The sequence below is a fragment of the Bos grunniens genome, chromosome 7 (genome assembly GCF_055505025.1).
Source record: "Bos grunniens cultivar Pamir isolate PY7600 chromosome 7, Bosgru_T2T1.0, whole genome shotgun sequence".
NCBI lineage: Eukaryota > Metazoa > Chordata > Mammalia > Artiodactyla > Bovidae > Bos > Bos grunniens.
This window is the reverse complement of record NC_141171.1, coordinates 84,119,409-84,137,876: the sequence shown is the minus strand read 5'-3', so window position 1 is coordinate 84,137,876 and position 18,468 is coordinate 84,119,409. Positions and strand designations below refer to the sequence as shown.

The window sequence follows — 18,468 nt, the reverse complement described above, 5'->3', positions numbered from 1 at the left end:
GTGTATGGGAAAGACTAGGGATCTCTTCAGGAAAATTAGAGATACCAAAGGAACATTTCATGCAAAGATGGGCTCGATAAAGGACAGAAATGGTATGGACCTAACAGAAGCAGAAGATATTAAGAAGAGATGGCAAGAATACACAGAAGAACTGTACAAAAAAGATCTTCACGACCAAGATAATCACGATGGTGTGATCACTGACCTAGAGCCAGACATCCTGGAATGTGCAGTAAAGTGGGACTTAGAAAGCATCACTACGAACAAAGCTAGTGGAGGTGATGGAATTCCAGTTGAGCTATTCCAAATCCTGAAAGATGATGCTGTGAAAGTGCTGCACTCAATATGCCAGCAAATGTGGAAAACTCAGCAGTGGCCACAGGACTGGAAAAGGTCAGTTTTCATTCCAATCCCAAAGAAAGGCAAGGCCAAAGAATGCTCCAACTACTGCACAATTGCACTCATCTCACACGCTAGTACAGTAATGCTCAAAATTCTCCAAGCCAGGCTTCAGCAATATGTGAACCATGAACTTCCTGACGTTCAAGCTGGTTTTAGAAAAGGCAGAGGAACCAGAGATCAAATTGCCAACATCCGCTGGATCATGGAAAAAGCAAGAGAGTTCCAGAAAAACATCTATTTCTGCTTTATTGACTATGCCAAAGCCTTTGACTGTGTGGATCACAAAAAACTGTGGAAAATTCTGAAAGAGATGGGAATACCAGACCACCTGACCTGCCTCTTGAGAAATTTGTATGCAGGTCAGGAAGCAACAGTTAGAACTGGACATGGAACAACAGACTGGTTCCAAATAGGAAAAGGAGTTCGTCAAGGCTGTATATTGTCACCCTGTTTATTTAACTTATATGCAGAGTACATCATGAGAAACTCTGGACTGGAAGAAACACAAGCTGGAATCAAGATTGCCGGGAGAAATATCAGTAACCTCAGATATGCAGATGACACCACCCTTATGGCAGAAAGTGAAGAGGAACTCTAAAGCCTCTTGATGAAAGTGCAAGTGGAGAGAGAAAAAGTTGGCTTAAAGCTCAACATTCAGAAAACAAAGATGATGGCATCCGGTCCCATCACTTCATGGGAAATAGATGGGGAAACCATGGAAACAGTGTCAGACTTTATTTTTCTGGGCTCCAAAATCACTACAGACGGTGACTGCAGCCATGAAATTAAAAGACGCTTACTCCTTGGAAGGAAAGTTATGACCAACCTAGATAGCATATTCAAAACAGAGACATTACTTTGCCGACAAAGGTCTGTCTAGTCAAGGCTATGGTTTTTCCTGTGGTCATGTATGGATGTGAGAGTTGGACTGTGAAGAAGGCTGAGCCCCGAAGAATTGATGCTTTTGAACTGTGGTGTTGGAGAAGACTCTTGAGAGTCCCTTGGACTGCAAGAAGATCCAACCAGTCCATTCTGAAGGAGATCAGCCCTGGGTTTTCTTTGGAAGGAATAATGCTGAAGCTGAAACTCCAGTACTTTGGCCACCTCCTGCGAAGAGATGACTCATTGGAAAAGACTCTGATGCTGGAAGGGATTGGGGGCAGGAGGAGAAGGGGACGACAGAGGATGAGATGGCTGGATGGCATCACTGACTGGATGGACGTTGCGTCTGAGTGAACTCCGGGAGTTGGTGATGGACAGGGAGGCCTGGCGTGCTGCGATTCATGGGGTCGCAAAGAGTCAGACGCAACTGAGCGACTGATCTGATCTGATCTGATTTAGGCAACAAAACTCTAAACCATACAGAGTGAGGCTGGTATTGCCATAATAAGCAGGAAATCAGTTATGTTTGTGAGGATGGAGAGGAAGTTGTGAATGGAAGGACAAAGGAAGGCTCTGAAGTGCTGGCATTATTCTTGTGTTTGACCTTGGTGACTGTTGCACAGATTGTCTTAACAATAACTCATTTAACTCTATTGCTCTGTGTATTTATCTGTGTGTGTGTTATCTTGCAAACAAAGATTTTTAAAACTGTGAATTATCTCCTTTGAAAAATAAAAATTCCAACTCTACAGGTATAAAATAGATCCATGTCCTCTCTAAAGAAACAAAAAAAAATGTATTCTTTTCATCAGAATGTAAGGTTAAAAGGCAAGTATCAAAGAATGTAAGAGCCAAAAATGTCCATTTCTAAATAGACAATGATGTGAATTTCAGGAATAAAATTAAAACGGATGCCTATTAAGCCTAAACTAAGAGTATGAAAAAATTACTAAAAGGAAAAAAAGAATTAGGGAAAAGAATTCCAAACTAAGATTTTAGTACTGGAGTCTTTGGCCTAGAGTGGCAATACTAATACTACTCTGTCCCTATTCAGTCTATGGGATTTCTATGGGATTTGTGGTTGTCTGTGGGATTCTTCCAGAGAAGGCAATGGCAACCCACTCCAGTACTCTTGCCTGGAAAATCCCATGGATGGAGGAGCCTGGAAGGCTGCAGTCCATGGGTTGCGAAGAGTCAGACACGACTGGGCAACTTCATTTTCACTTTTCACTTTCATGCATTGGAGGAGGAAATGGCAACCCACTCCAGTGTTCTTGTCTGGAGAATCCCAGGGATGGTGGGGCCTGGTGGGCTGCCGTCTATGGGGTCGCACAGAGTCGGACACGACTGAAGCGACTTAGCAGCAGCAGCATGGGATTCTTCAGGCAAGAACAGTGGAGTGGGTTGCCATATCCTCCTCTAGGGCATCTTCTCCAGCCAGAGATTGAACCCGCATCTCCCATGTCTCCTGCATTGGCTGGTAGATTCTTTACCACTGAACCACTGGGAATCCCACTACATTTGTAGATCAAGGACTAGGTAGTATGACTTTTCTGCCCTCCTCAGCAGGTAGAGTGGCGCCTTGAAAGCAACCATGAAGTGAAGGTGAAAGACTTTCATATTTCCTAGTGGTGGTGAAGTTAACTGGTGAATAGTACAGATTCTGAAGACAAATTATCTGGGTTTTAATCTCAGTTTTACCATATGTGCGACTCTAGGCTAGTGTTTTATATTTTCAATGTCTCAAGTTTTCATCTGGAAAACTCATGATAATAGTAAGTAGCTCAGAAGGCGTGATAATAAATACAAAATGCTTAAAACAATGTTTGGCTCATAGTACAAGTGGTTGAATTTGCTAATTTTTGTCAATAGGTTGTCATCCCAAAGTACTATTTGTACATACTTTATAAAAATTGCAGTTATTTTTAAGAAATTAATTCTAGAGCTAAAGTTTCTATGTATTCAAAATATAACTGTGTATCAGATCAGATCAGATCAGTCGCTCAGTCATGTCTGACTCTTTGCGACCCCATGAATCGAGGCACGCCAGGCCTCCCTCTCCATCACCAACTCCCGGAGTTCACTCAGACTCACATCATCGAGTCAGTGCCTGTTATTTAAATGTGGCATTGCTTGTATGCTTTTAGTGGCTCATCATTTTTAGTATAAGTTACTGTCTGTCGCTGTTGCTTATTACTGTCATTGAAGAGAAAAATAATTCAACCTGGTTTCAGTTTACTCCTTTAAAACTTCTCTTGAAAAAAAATAAATAAAACTTCTCTTGATAAAAATATGTCTTAAAATGATATATCAGTGTTAAACTCTCTACTTACAACTTGTATATGTAGTGAAATAAGTGGTTACGGTTTCATGCATATTCTATATTCCAAACTGTTTTGAATTAATTTTCTGATAAGAGTTCAAATTTTCCCCCAATTCTTTTATTCATCCTAGTAATTTTTCTCAAATTCTTAAGTGATTTTGGCTTAATGAATATCTTAATATTTTATTTCTGAAATCCCCAACTACTTGTCTATTTAGAAGTGGGTTTCTTTGGCTCTTACATAGCTGAAGTATATATACAAGTATAACTATATAAATAATACACTGAAGCTTACATACAGGTAAATTCTAAAGATTTTGAACTGCTTTGCTGAATTCAAGCAATAAATTTTAGTTTGAGCAAAAGCCTGAGGAGGACTCATTTGTCAATAATGATTTTCTACTTCAGGTACTTTTCCTTAGGGTCTGCTGAATATACAAAATGGAAAGCATGGCCATATTGCTGAAATTAAAGTGCTTATTTAAAAGGAAAGAAAGAAAATATGGAGAGATCATATTCTAGTTGACAATGCAAGTAGGATATCCAAATAAAATATAGGATGGCAAGGTGAATTTGAATTGCAGATAAAAATTTTTTTTGATAAGCTCTGAGTCAGATATTGCATGGACATCTTGCATTTTTATTTGCTGGATCTGGCAACCCTAAATATTAGGAAGTCTCTATGCATTTAAAGGAGAAGGCAATGGCACCCCACTCCAGTACTCTTGTCTGGAAAATCCCATGGACGGAGGAGCCTGGTAGGCTGCAGTCCATGGGGTCGCTAAGAGTTGGACACGACTGAGCGACTTCACTTTCACTTTTCACTTTCATGCATTGGAGAAGGAAATGGCAACCCACTCCAGTGTTCTTGCCTGGAGAATCCCAGGGACGGCAGAGCCTGGTGGGCTGCCATCTATGGGGTCACACAGAGTCGGACATGACTGGAGCGACTTAGCAGCAGCAGCAGCATGCATTTAAAATCAAACTTAATGTTTAAAAATGCATGCTGTAGTTCTCATGTTATATGTATGGTCTGAGTGATATAGTCAATTTAAATTTCCCTTCCAAGTTTTTTAATTATTTTTCCAAATGTTACCAGTAATGAAATTCTAGAGTGAATGAGCTTTTTAAACCACAGATCTATTGAATCCCTGCTCCCTTTTCCACTCTTCTTAAATTCTCTATTAACTTTCCAGTATCCAAGGACTAAAGTTCAAACTCCTTAACTTGATTTGTAAGGGTGTAAAAATCTAGTCCCAGACTAGCTAGTCACCACCATCCCTAGCAGTTCCACACATGTAGTCCCTGTGCATATCCAGACATTTGAAAGTGCTCAGTTCTCACTGAAAACATTGTGTCCTTTTATGTTCCTTCCCACTGTAACACATCTAAAAATCTCCTGCTGATCCTTTAAACACAAACCAAATATTGCCTTCTTCTACATTTCCTCTAGAGAAAGCTGTTACCTCATCTGTGATCACAGTACATTTTGTACATAATGATATGTAGCACACATTTTATTATAATTATCTCTCTGAATAGACTTATAGGAGGTGAGACCTCTTAGAGCTATCCCTATTCCCTGATGTATCCTATGATATATTTTAGAATCTGATTCATGGAAGGTGCTCACCAGAGTTTTAATGAATGAATGAATGAATGAGTGAGTGAGTGAATGGGTGGGTGAAAAGCAGCCATGTGAATTGTAGTTGTGCTTCCCATGTGAATCCCAACTCATTTAGCCAGTTATGGATTTTTGATAGCTCACTATAGAAAAAAAAATCCAAAACAGTTGAACCTTAGTATTAACCACTAAAATTGAGAGAACTGCTAGCAAACTAATTTAACATGCATCTGACAGAATAATTAATTTTGGATAGACCATTATGAATATGCAAAAATATACAAATTATATCACACATAATAAAAATAGGAAATTGGGAAACATATATAAGTTTTATACTTTGAGCAAAGAACTATAGGACAATGAGGAGTCACTATTAGATATGCAGAATAATAAGATGCTTATTATTTTAGAAAAATAACTTGCAGAGTAATTAGTTGTAACTTGACATAACTCAGAAGTGTTTTCCACAGTCAGACTCCTCTCTAACTCAACATTGTCTAGTCTGCTAGAGTAATTTAGTTATTGATATTTGAAATTTCTTTGAGAAACTTAGCATCCATTTTTTAGAGCACTTGTCACTTTGTCTGTCTAATCATGGCAACCCACTCCAGTACTCTTACCTGGAGAATCCCGTGGACAAATCCATGGGGTTGCAAAGAATTGGACACGACTGAGCGACTAACACACACACACACACACACACACACACACACACACACACTGTATTATAAGAGCCTTGAGGAAAGTAAGGGACCATGATATATTAATCTTTGCATTCTTGGAACCTAGCAGAGAACTGAGGATGGGTGGATGGATAGATGGGCTTATGCACAGAGGTTCTATGTACTGTCAACCCCGGTTACCCTTAGAATCTTAGGCTGACTGTATAACAATAAAGTGTATAACATAAATATGCCTTCATTCCACTCAAGTCCATTTAAATTAGAATCTCTAGTGGGGTAGCTTTGTATCTGGTGTATTTTAAAGTTCTAACTTTTAAAGGAAGCATTGCTCTAAATCCATTTTCCTTAATAGAACTCCTTTAGAAATAAGCTGGTACATCTGCCCCAACCAAGGAACTCACTGTCCTAGTACACATGGAGATTCCCCAGGTCTCTAATATTCTCAGTTCTTTCTTACCAATCAGCAAATATTTATTGCAGGTCAGCTTACTCTGCCACGTGTCCCCAAGGTAATGTTCGTTGCAATGGTTTGCTCTTTGGTAAAAAAATTTTACCAGAGACATTGGTTCATTTTGGCATCTACTGTGTTTTTCATATAGCTTTTTAAATGAATTTCTTCAAGGCCTCTAATATTTGAGTTGTATCATCCTCTTGATTACCCCTCCCTCAAGCCTTCTTCCATATTCCCTGGTTTTGGCTTTATAAGTATCTTGGAATGGCTGTCTTATCTTGCTGGCCAAATATCTGATTAAGACAAATAAAGCCTTACTGAAATAATTTTATATGGAAACATTCTAGAGAATTGGGCTCTACCTGGTTACCAGTAGCAGAGGTTTTTGCATCAAAATTGAGGTCCCCAAATAAGTTTCAGGATGCCATACAGATGAGCATAGAATACTATCTTTGTTAGTAAGTGGTGATGGGTAAATACCTCTTGGATATTTTTTTACACTGTTGTTCTTGGTAATGAAAGTTATCAGTAAATTATTATAAAAGGTTTGTGTGTGATATGTTCTGATTGAAGAAGGCTCATTTTAATTTGCTATTTTAAAAGGAATTGCTAGCAATATAGCAAAAGGCCGGATCAAAACAGCATTCAAGCACACATAATTAAAAATATACTGTCTTGTCCTAGAAATGATTGGGGAATCCTATAGATTATTCTGATTATGACTTAATTTAATTCAGTATCTGAGTGGGAGGACAGAATTCCTAGAAATTCATCATAATTTATTTAGCCTTAAAAGAGAAATTGAATAACCATAGTCTTTAGATAAGAAAAAAAATATAAAAGGTCAAATTTTAAAAGACAGTCACTCACAGGAGGTCTGGAGACTATTTAATTGCTAATGGGGAGCCCAGGGAAGATAGGTTGTTAAGGATCAAAAAGAGCAGACTCTTGAAAATAAGCTCTTGCTGGCTAATTAACAGTCAATAACAATATTGCAGGAAAAAAGACAACCTGAGGGAAGGGAATAAGGGAGCCAAGGAATTATGTATTTGAGAAGAAAAAAAGGGCTTAATTATGGTATCCTTTTAATATATCAAAATTAGGGTGCTCAGCCTGACAATCAGTTGCTCTTTCTTAATGCTCATGGGACCTGAATATACTTGGGGATCAAAAGGAGGTCATTTCCGGAGTGAATTAAGTTGTCTTTTTCCTCCACTCAAGAGGAGGTTACATGGATTTCTGTCCTAAAAAGGAGTGGATGTCCTAGTCTAAATGATGGTCAGTATTGAAAATATTCCAGGCCAAGTTGGCAAAGTAAATGTAGTTGAACAACTGGGCTAGATGGTGCCCACCTCGGGAGCTCTGGAGAGAAGTAAGGGTAAGCTGGCACTCCCATGGCCCACGTGTGCAATGTACAGTCATTTCTATTCTGCATGTTGCAAATGGGAGTCAGTTTGAAAACTAATTAATTAATTATTTAGTCAATTCATTTTGAAAGTTTCCACTGGACGTCCTAGAAAATTAGACTTCAGAAATCTCCACTTCATCTCTGGCCAGTTGGTGGAGTCTATAACGAAGAATGGGATTACAGATTATTTAAATATAATTATCTGAGAAGAAGCAGCAGCATTTCTGTAGCAAGACTCATGCCCAGAGAAGTCATTGTTTTTTGAAGACACAGATAAAGGAACTAGCAAATATTGGGTTGGCCAAAAAGTTAATTTGGGTTTTTCTGTAAGTTATGGAAAAGCCCAAATGAACTTTGTGACCAATCCAATATAATTTTGATTTTAAAAACTCTGTGCTAACCTACTACTTTGAAGTCAGTTTCATGGGCTTGGGGCTATATTTTGCACCGTGATGGGTCTAACAGAGATCAAGAAAAAAAAAGACTTGAAGTAACTGAGCACTTCTCATGATGCAGATGTGTGCAAGTTCATGAGTACTCAGAATGATCACAATGAATATATGTGTTTTGCAATTACTAGACTTCTTTACAGTGACACCGCCAGAGAATGCATGGGTTTACAGTATTTCTGTTAGCAAAAAGCCAAGCCTAACAGGAAAGACTGCAGCATTCCTTTCCAAATCTGTGTAAGGTGGGTTAAGGGCAAAATAATAGTAAAGATAGAGAAACTAAGTTTTGCATATAATACTAATGAGTTTCTGTATTTACAACAGAAAAGGGGCCTGGAAACCCTTGAAGAGTACTTTTTGTTTAAAAGATATGCATGCTCTTGTGATCAACTATCTACTCTCTCATCTATTTCTCCCCTTCCTTTGCTTTGCTTTTTAATTTCTTCACACACAAGCACCATGAGTTTATATCTGGGAATTTGTGCTCAACTCTTTCCACTTTCCTTCAGTCAGCTAGAGAGTAGGCAGCAAAGTTTAATGTTTTCAGTGAGGAATCAGGATTCAGCTAGATGTGTTGTTATAAAATCTAGCTTTGAATGATGCTACTTTTAAGAACAGTTCTCAGGGGAGCAGTCATAGAACTAAAAAACTCAAAAAGTTATAATTATAAATGAACTATTAAAATAACCAAATATAGAAATTCCTATTTTTATATAGAATTGCTGTATCAAAATTTTCTTAGTTATAAAATACTTTAGAATATCTCAGTGTATTTGAAATTCATTGTTGTTCAGTTGCTACTTCATATCTGACTCTTTGCGACCCCATGGACTGCAGCAGGCCAGGCTTTCCTATCCTTCATTGTCTCCTGGGGTTTGCTCAAATTCATGTCCATTGAGTCTGTGATGCCATATCCATCTCATCTTCTGCCTCTGCCCCCTTCTCCTTTTGCCTTCAGTCTTTCCCAGCATCAGAGCCTTTTCCAATGAGTCAGCTCTTCCTTCAGGTGGCCGAAGTATTGGAGGTTCAACTTCAACATCAGTCCTCCCAATGAATATTTAGAGTTGATTTCCTTTAGGATTGACTGGTTTGATCTCCTTGCTGTCCAAGGGACTCTCAAGAGTCTTCTCCAACACCACAATTCAGAAGCATCAATTCTTGATGCTCAGCCTTCTTTATGGTCCAACTCTCACATCCAGACCTGACAACTAGAAAAACCATAGCTTTGACTACATGGACTTTTGTCAGCAAAATGATGTCTCTGCTTTTAAATACACTGTCTAAGTTTGTCATAGCTTTCCTCCCAAGCAGCAAGCATCTTTTAATGTCATGCTTGCAGTCACAGTCCACGGTCATTTTGGAGCCCAAGATATGAGGACTTTTTTCTGGAAATGGTAATGGCATGATCTATGACAAAGAGAGATGTATGTGATTTATTACAAAGGAGTTTAACTTTCATTTCATTACATTATATTCTGTGAACATTTATATCCAGTCTTTAATTAAACATGATTTATCCAAATTGAGGTCTGTTTCCATTTAGATTGCTTTCAGTGTTAATCAGTGTGCAAATAGCCTTCACTGCTATAAGAACTCTTACATTATATTGATATATAAAAGCTCCTGTGTAATTTGCATCTGTTATCTGAGCTTACATGTTACTAGGTGTGTACATAGAAATGTTTTACTTATTTTGCTACTTTATTAAAGTATTAAACTCAATATAGTGTTTTTAATTTTATGAATTTAGGTTAAAGTAGTCATTTTTATCTAAAAAATGCATAAACAGTAAAAGGTCATTTTTTTTAAATCACAAACTGAATAATGGCTAGAAAGCATTTTCTCTTCCACAAATGCAATTTCAGTTCATTCCACCTCGAGTTAACCCCTGGGTAAAGGTATAACTGTATTTTTAGAAACAAATGTTGTTAATTTCAACTTAATTGTTGGTGACAGTAGACCCAGTCTGATGAACAAGTACATAGAAATTCAAAGGTTGATTAATTTCAATTAAATTCACATTCTCTGTGTAAAGTACTGTTGCTGCTGCTGCTAAGTCGCTTCAGTCATGTCCAACTCTGTGCAACCCCATAGACAGCAGCCCACCAGGCTCCCCCATCCCTGGGATTCTCCAGCCAAGAACACTGGAGTGGGTTGCCATTTCCTTCTCCAATGCATGAAAGTGAAAAGTCAAAGAGAAGTCGCTCAGTCGTGTTTGACTCTTCCCGACCCCATGGACTGCAGCCTACCAGGCTCTTCCGCTCATGGGATTTTCCAGGCAAGAGGACTGGAGTGGGTTGCCATTGCCTTCTCCAGTGTAAAGTACTACTTATTGTTTAAAAACATAGAAGAAATGAGGAAGCAAAGAAAAATGGTGCATACATATCCTAAAAGGATATATAATAACTCTTGATTGGTTGCATATCATCAGCTGTGAAGACTTCCTTCTTCTTAACATTTCAAAGCCTCAAGAGCTGAGTTTGATTATACTTGTAATATAGGTCAATACTGAAACGAGAAATGCTCAGGTAAGGTAATTCTCTTACATGAGAATTAAAATGTATGTTGTATCCCTTAGCTTCAAATCCTGGGTGGGTCCCTATACAGCCTTCCTGAATTCATTTCTTTAAGTCCATTCCACATATGGCTTTTCTAGGTCTTTCTAGGAAACCAGGGTACAGAAGCTACCTTCCCAGCCAGTTCCACGTCTTCAGTGCCAAAGAGAAAGCCTGTCTCCCTTAGCTGACACTGGGCATTCATGATAATCTGGCCCCTACCTACATCCCATACTTGGTTTATAGCACCCTCCTTCCCACTCTCTGCTCCAGACAAACTGCTGTTTGTGTGCTTGAACACACCATCACACCATGAACACTCCTCTTCAAAGTCGTGACTCATTCTGGATCCCTGCTTGGCAATGTTAATACAATGCCGTCTTCATCCTGTTTTTATTAATCCTAACTGACTTCCCCTCAAGTCCAAGATCAAATTTTATTCCCCTTATGTGGTCTTTTTCAGATATTAATACTCAGTATCACCTCAGTGTGTATATATACATATATATATACACACACACACACACACACAGATATATATACATATATATAATAAGAATACTTTTTTTATGTCTAACTTTACAAAATAAGGCAATGTATTCTTTAAGACCTGATGATTTAACTTTTTATTGGCCACTGACATACCTCACCTGAAACAAATTGCCATAGATACGATGTAGGCAAAGACACATTAGGCATGTTCCAAAGTAGCCAGTTATTGCCCCTACCTTGTACTGAGCAGGTAAGAAAATAAATAACACAGTGATTTCTGTGCCACTTTCAAAATTTAATGAAAATATGTTTCATGTTCATCCCATATAAATAAAGATTAGATGAATTTTTGAGGGAAAAAAGAGCTAAATATTTCATCAGGTGAGAAAATGAATAAATGACATATTCTTCCTTTAGTACTTTCCTTCCTTCCTTCTTCCTCTCATGGAAGTTTTAGTGTCAAAAATTTGAGTCTATTATATTTTATAGTACACAGCTGTTTCTTAGAATGATCAGATTCTGATTTAATCCTATTATTTGATGTTATATTTGCTTAAAATGGGATTCCCAGGTGGCTCAGCTGGTAAAAACTCCTCCTGCCACCCTGGGTTGGGAAGATCCCTTGGAGTAGGAAATGGCAACCCACTCCGGTATTCTTGTCTAGAGAATCCCATGGACACGGAAGCCTGGTGCCCTGCAGTCCTTGAACTAGCAAAGAGTCACACATGATTGAGCACTCCACTGTGGTTTAAATGATTTGGATTATTTCTGAACACAGTCATGAATTATCTCTACTCTCAAGATGTAACAGTTGACCAGAAACCAAAAAAGGACCAGAAATATTTTATAAAGTGGTCACCTGCCTAAAGAAATTTAGACCAAACTTTGCCATAATCTGAGAATGAGAGGGTGAACGAATCTGCTTCCAGGAGGAGATCCTGTTTATAAGAAAGACGTTAAAGGAAAAGGAAAACTAGAAGTTTTCTAATATTTTGTCCTTGTTTAATATTGAGAGGGTAATTTATGATCATATTGTTTTAAGCACCGTGAAAACCCAGAACTTTAGAACAGCTTTTGATATGTTTATCAGAAGGCATATTACACGTCTGAAATAATTTTCTTCAGATTGCACCACTATTTTGTGAGACATTTGATGAAGCAATACTTACTGGGTACTAGTGGTGTTCTAGATAATGTGTGGCATTTTGGGGGGTACAGAAAACAGTACTGGACAGGTCCTGCATTTGTAAAGTTCACGGATTGACTGTGAGAGGGAAAGGCCCACAGAAAGATGATTCCTAAGGAAGAGCATTTAGGTATGTAAGAAGCGGTTGTAGGAATAGGAGCAGAGCAGGTGTTCAATTGAAACAAATGATAGAAGGGAAAGCAGTCAGAGCCGTGTACATCCTCCAATTACTTTACTAGTTCCCACAGAGCCAAACTCGGGGCTGTGCTTAGAGGAAATGATGTGCAAATATCGGTGATTGATACTTCACTGAGTTCATCATTATTCCGTTTTTTTTTTTCAAAATCCCATTTATTGTCCCTGTTATCCAAAATTAGCATGGAATTTAGTATAATTTGCTGAATGTTTTATATATCATATGATTTTTCATCAGGTATAATAATAGTATATCAAAGGTAAATCCCGTTAGTCATCCTAACTTTAGAAACCCTTGAATGAAATTAGGAAATGATCGTCATTTACATTTATTATATTTTGCATGTAACAAGCTTTAGCTATTAACTCTAATTTGCTTCTCATCGCATTCATCAAAGGCGAACTATTTAGAAACTAAAACATCTCTGTCAGTGAGAATTTTAATGAATTAAGATGAAATGAGACAGTGTTAATTGGCAGTGGTTGCTGCTGGGGAGGTGTCTAGATCTTGTAAGTGATACCAATTCATTTCTCGATCAGGGTTAATTTGTTTGATTTAATTTTAAGGACACACTGAATATTTCCCCAACTAGTCATATTTATTTTCAGGATTAGAGAGTGTTTTAGTTCTGTTGGGTTTGGATTCTCAATTCCATTTGAACTTGACTTAGTTTGATTGTTAACAAATTGTCTATCGTAAGCACCATTTATATTATTGACAAGACATATGCACATAACATTATTTAGAGCTTCTCTTACTTGAAATGCCTAAAACCTTCTAAAAATCTGTCTTTTTTCACCAATAATTCTCTTTCTCTCTTCTTCCTATTTTCCTCAGATATAAATGAATGCGAAGCTGAGCCCTGCAAAAATGGTGGGATATGTACAGACCTTGTTGCTAACTATTCCTGTGAGTGCCCAGGAGAATTCATGGGAAGAAATTGTCAGTACAGTAAGTATTCACATATATATGAATATCTATATATGTATATATATCCTCTGTTTGCATCACTTTCACTTATTATGGAATTTGGGTCAAAATCAGTAATTGCTTCTGGGGTTTATAATATATTGAAATGTGCATTTCATATTTGTTGTTACCAAATATGATAACAATTGATATTTGTTGTTATCAAATATGATAACAATCAAATGTTGTTAGTGTACATATATACTCCTGGATGGGTCTCGGAGCATGATAGGGATGCGAGTGGTAGGGATAGTGGATACCTTGTGACCTCAAAGGAGCTCAACAGTTCCGTAAAGACACAAGTGCATCACTTTTATGAGCCTCATTTTGGCTTTTGAGTATATATAGGACCTAATTTCCTCCCAGGCTGGTTATTCTGGTTCAAACAATAAATTCAGAGCATTCTAAACAGAGAACCTTGGTCACAAATAAAAGGTAGGGATTAATGAGGATTCATGTTAAGGTGGCCTATCTATTAGTAAGATAGGCCATTTATTTGTCTTCTTGGAAGCCTAAGTCTGTAAGGTCTTGAAGTGATGGATCAAATTATAGGACAATAATTTGCCTGAAGTGTTTACCATGAAGCACAGAGCATCCCACCTTTCTGAAAACAAACAAAAAGTAGGGAGAGGTAATAACGGGATTATAGTTGGTGGAAGGAGATCAGAATTGGGCACAAATACTTGCTAATGAGAACAGTAGTGGTGTAGTTTATTAATTGTTGGACATTTATAGAACTTCATAGTGCTATGGCTTTGATGTATATAATGATGTTAGAGCATTGTAACATTATGCAAGTTGAGAATGCAAATGCAGATGAGAATTCAGACATGGAAACTAAGACACGTGGGCTTTGTGGTTTTTCCAGGCTCTCAAAGTTAGTGCCAAAAGCAGAACTGGAAGGAATCTAGAGTCAGGTCTTAAGATTCCAAATTCTGTATATTTTTCTCTAAATCAAGATGTCTCTGTGGATAGAGCTGAACATGGTAAACTTGGAAGCACCTTCCACCTCTACTCTCTCTTATACACACACATACACACACACGCATACACTCACTCCATCCCTCTCTCCCTCTTTCTCTTCTCTTTCTCTTTAGCCAGAGTAACAATTTTATTTCTCACTTTCCCTCTCTTTATTCCCATTGACAACGGTAATTTATAAAATAAAACAAGGAAAGTTATTGAAGAATTAATTTGGGTTATGTATTTAAACAAAATGATCTGGGGATTCTCATCACCCTAGTCCTGAAAATCTTCATGAAAATGACGAAGTTGTTAATATCAAAGAAATACTTGAGATTGAGCAAAATTTTTCTAAGCTTGAAAATAATTGGAGGGTGCTTCTCTGGGAGCTCAGTGGTAAAGAATCCACCTGACAATGCAGGAGACACTGGTTCAATCCCTGATTCGGGAAGATCCCACAGGCCGTGAAGCCAACTAAGCTCGTGTGCCACAGCTATTGATCCTGTGCTCACAATCTCTGGAGCCGCAACTACATATGTACTCATAGGCCCTAGAGCCTGTGCTCCACGACAAGAGAAGGAACCGCAATGAGAAGCCTGCTCCTTGCAGCTAGAGAGTAGCCCCCACGGCCACAAAAAGAGAAAAGCCTGCACAGCATTGAGGACTAAGCACAGTCATAAATAAATAAAACTAGTTAAAAAATAAAAATAATTGGAGAAGGACACGGAGAACAAGTTAATAAAGGGAGGTTCAAGCATGGATGAATAGAAGGAAAGGAGAGTCTGAGTAAGCAGATTATTCTGAATAAACCATAGCCATCCAGGCAACTAACCTAGCAACCTTCCTACAAAGAGTTTAACTAACCTCCCACTAAGTTAAATTCAGTTTCAAGTAGTCCTCGGCCCACCCAGGCCCAGCTCTTGCATGAACATGTGGTTCATGGGACCTGAATATACTGCCTAGTGAGCCTTTGCCACCTGTATTGATCAAGGAGCAACTAGACAGCCAGTTGGTTGCCTGTTATTGTTGTTCAGTAACTAAGCCGTGTCGGACTCTTTGTCCCATGAACTATATGGCACACCAGGCTTCCCTGTCCTTCCCTGTCTCCCGGAGTTTGCTCCAACTCAGTCCGTTGAGTCACTAATGACATGCAATCATCTCGTTCTCTGTCACCCTCTTCTCCTCTTGCCCTCAGTATTTCCCAGCATCAGGGTGTTTTTTAATGAGTCAGATCTTCCCATTAGGTGGCCAAAGTATTGGAGCTTCATCATCAGTCCTTTCAATGAATATTCAGGGTTGATTTCCTTTAGAATTGACTGGTTTGATCTCCTTACTCTTCAAGGGACTCTCAAGAGTCTTCTTCCACACTACAATTTGAAATAGCTCAGGTGGAATTCCGTCACCTCCACCCATTGAAAAAGGAAGGATGTGAGCTAGAAAGTGAAACCAATGACTAAAGCTTGTGCATCTCTCCATTAGCAATTACTGAAGTCACCACATGTGAAAGTACCCCTGAAAAGAAAGAAACCTGATAGATTAAGAAGGATGTATCAAAATAGGCTTCGAGCTTAATTGCCCCCAGCTTGCATCTAGCGTCTTCCAATTAGTTTTTGCTACTGTATTTAACAAAATTTTGTTTTTCTTTGACTTGGTTTTGTCTCTATATAATATCTATATGTAAATCCAGACTGCTTTCTGACATGAATGTGACAGTGAGGTGCCTCCCATTATCTATCATATTCTCTGACATTCTGCTGTTTCCTTCTTCATCTGTGCCTTGACAGGGATCAAAAAGGGTCACGTAAGGTACACTGTAAAATATGTTCCTCTTGGGGTATTTGTTTTTATAGTATTGATTTATAAGAATATGTAATAAGGATTCTGATTCTTCCCATTGTCTTTGATCCTGAGGATATATGGTTTTGCTTTTTTGTGTGGCTTTTTATAATGTTTAGAAAATCCAGAGTAAGAAAGTGTACCTTGCCACAGTGATGATTTAGTGCTACACACTGAAAACTTAGACCATCCCCTGACTACACACAATATAGAAGTACCTGCAGGTTACAGCTAGTGCCAGCTCCCAGTTGATTGAGTTTAGGATCTTGGGAGTTACATTACAGAGATTATAACCAATTTGCTCACGTCCACTCTGAAGTTAAGATTGATAAACTTTCTTCAGGCTTTGTATGCTGTCCTGTAGGAATACCACAAGGTCAGTTTATACCTGCAATAATGGGAGACAAGCCATTTGTTTCAGCAGATATTTCATGTGAGAGAGGGAAGAGAGAATGATGGAGATTAAGTGCTTGGCAAGGCAGGGAACTGGTGTAGGGGTGCGGGGGTGAGGGGGTGGGGGAGGGAAGGGTTAGAGGGCATCCATACCAAAATGCTGTTGTCCTTGTGTTCACATTTAAATTGTCTTCAGTCTCACTGGGGCTCCTGCACTTACATTTGCCTCACTTGTACCACTTCTGCCTTTTTAAAATTTTGACTTTATATTGAAGTATAGTTGACAGATATCTACTTCCTTCTTAATTGTACTGACGGGTTTATTGAAATCTGGTATATTTTGCAATGGGGTTATGCATGGACGGAGGAGCCTGGTGGGCTACAGTCCATGGGGTCGCTGAGGGTCGGACACGACTGAGCGACTTCATTTTCACTTTTCACTTTCACGCATTAGAGAAGGACATGGCAACCCACTCCAGTGTTCTTGCCTGGAGAATCCCAGGGACGGGGGAGCTTGATGGGCTGCCGTCTATGGGGTCAAACAGAGTCGGACACGACTGAAGTGACTTAGCAGCAGCAGTATGCAAATGAACTTGAAATAAGAGTTTCTCATTTTAGGCCATTTCTGCATGCAGGCATCTTGATAGTTTATCTGAGATCACTTATTTACTTCTCACTCATTTCAAATAATCAGCAGGCATATGATACTATGATCTTATCAGCTGCTACTACTACTAGCAAGCCTTATATCAAAATATAAAAGTGGTAATTTTGGAGGTTGCATTTCTCACTGTGTAGAGAGACTGATCTTGATATCTATATGCTTATCATCAAAAGATTTTTTTTTTCAGTCCTTAGCTTTTTCTTTGCCTTTTCCTCATTTTTACCATACTTTCAATTTTAAGCAATTTATTATGACTGATTTTCAGTGTAATTAAATGAAATATTTTTAATATTAATGATATCCTACATTTTAAAAACCTAAGTATAAATTCATTTATTCATTCATTTTCATTTAAATAATTAAAGGCAAGGCATTTATGTTGAGATGAGAGTTTAATATTATTTTTTAAATTGTTATGTGAATTATTTTTCATAATGTATATCTTTAATTAATACAGCTATTAAGTACTTTTAGTTTGTAAGGAATAAATTTATATCTAGGTCTATTATAAGATAATGCTTAATTATGTGTATCAGTCACCTGTTAAACATTTTCTGTAACAATATAATTAGTTCATATGTTAACAAGTGTTTTAATACTTGGCAAAGAATGTACTTATAATTTTAACACTGATTATTTCCTAATATCTGTGGGTGAGTTAAGGCAATTATACATCTGATTTATATAATTTCAGTTTAGATTTCCAGTTATGATTCATAGAGCTTGTCATTGACTTTGAAAGATCTCAATTATTTTTTAGTTTTATCTTTTTTTTTTTACCACAGGGCATTTGATTAACTTTGATTATTTTTATTTTAATTGGAGCTACTTTTGATTGATATGTGAAAATTTTTAAGATGTTCCCATAGCACCTAATGGGGCTTCCCTGGTAGCTCAGTGGTTGAAAAAAAAAAAACCCGCCTGTAATGCAGGAGCTGCAGGAGACCTGAGTTCGATCCCTGGGTTGGGAAGAGTCCCTGGAGGAGGAA

General features: G+C 38.0%; 1 protein-coding gene across 6 annotated transcripts in view; it reads left to right on the top strand.

Moving 5' to 3' along the window:
- The window catches only part of EDIL3 (EGF like and discoidin domains 3), an 805,907-nt gene that overhangs the window by 566,951 nt on the left and 220,488 nt on the right, over positions 1–18,468 (top strand). For all 6 annotated transcript variants that reach the window (XM_086412886.1, XM_086412888.1, XM_086412884.1 and 3 more), the window contains one exon: positions 13,492–13,605. In XM_086412886.1, coding sequence (XP_086269012.1) covers positions 13,492–13,605 — 114 coding nt within the window. The remainder of the gene's footprint in view (positions 1–13,491; positions 13,606–18,468) is intronic.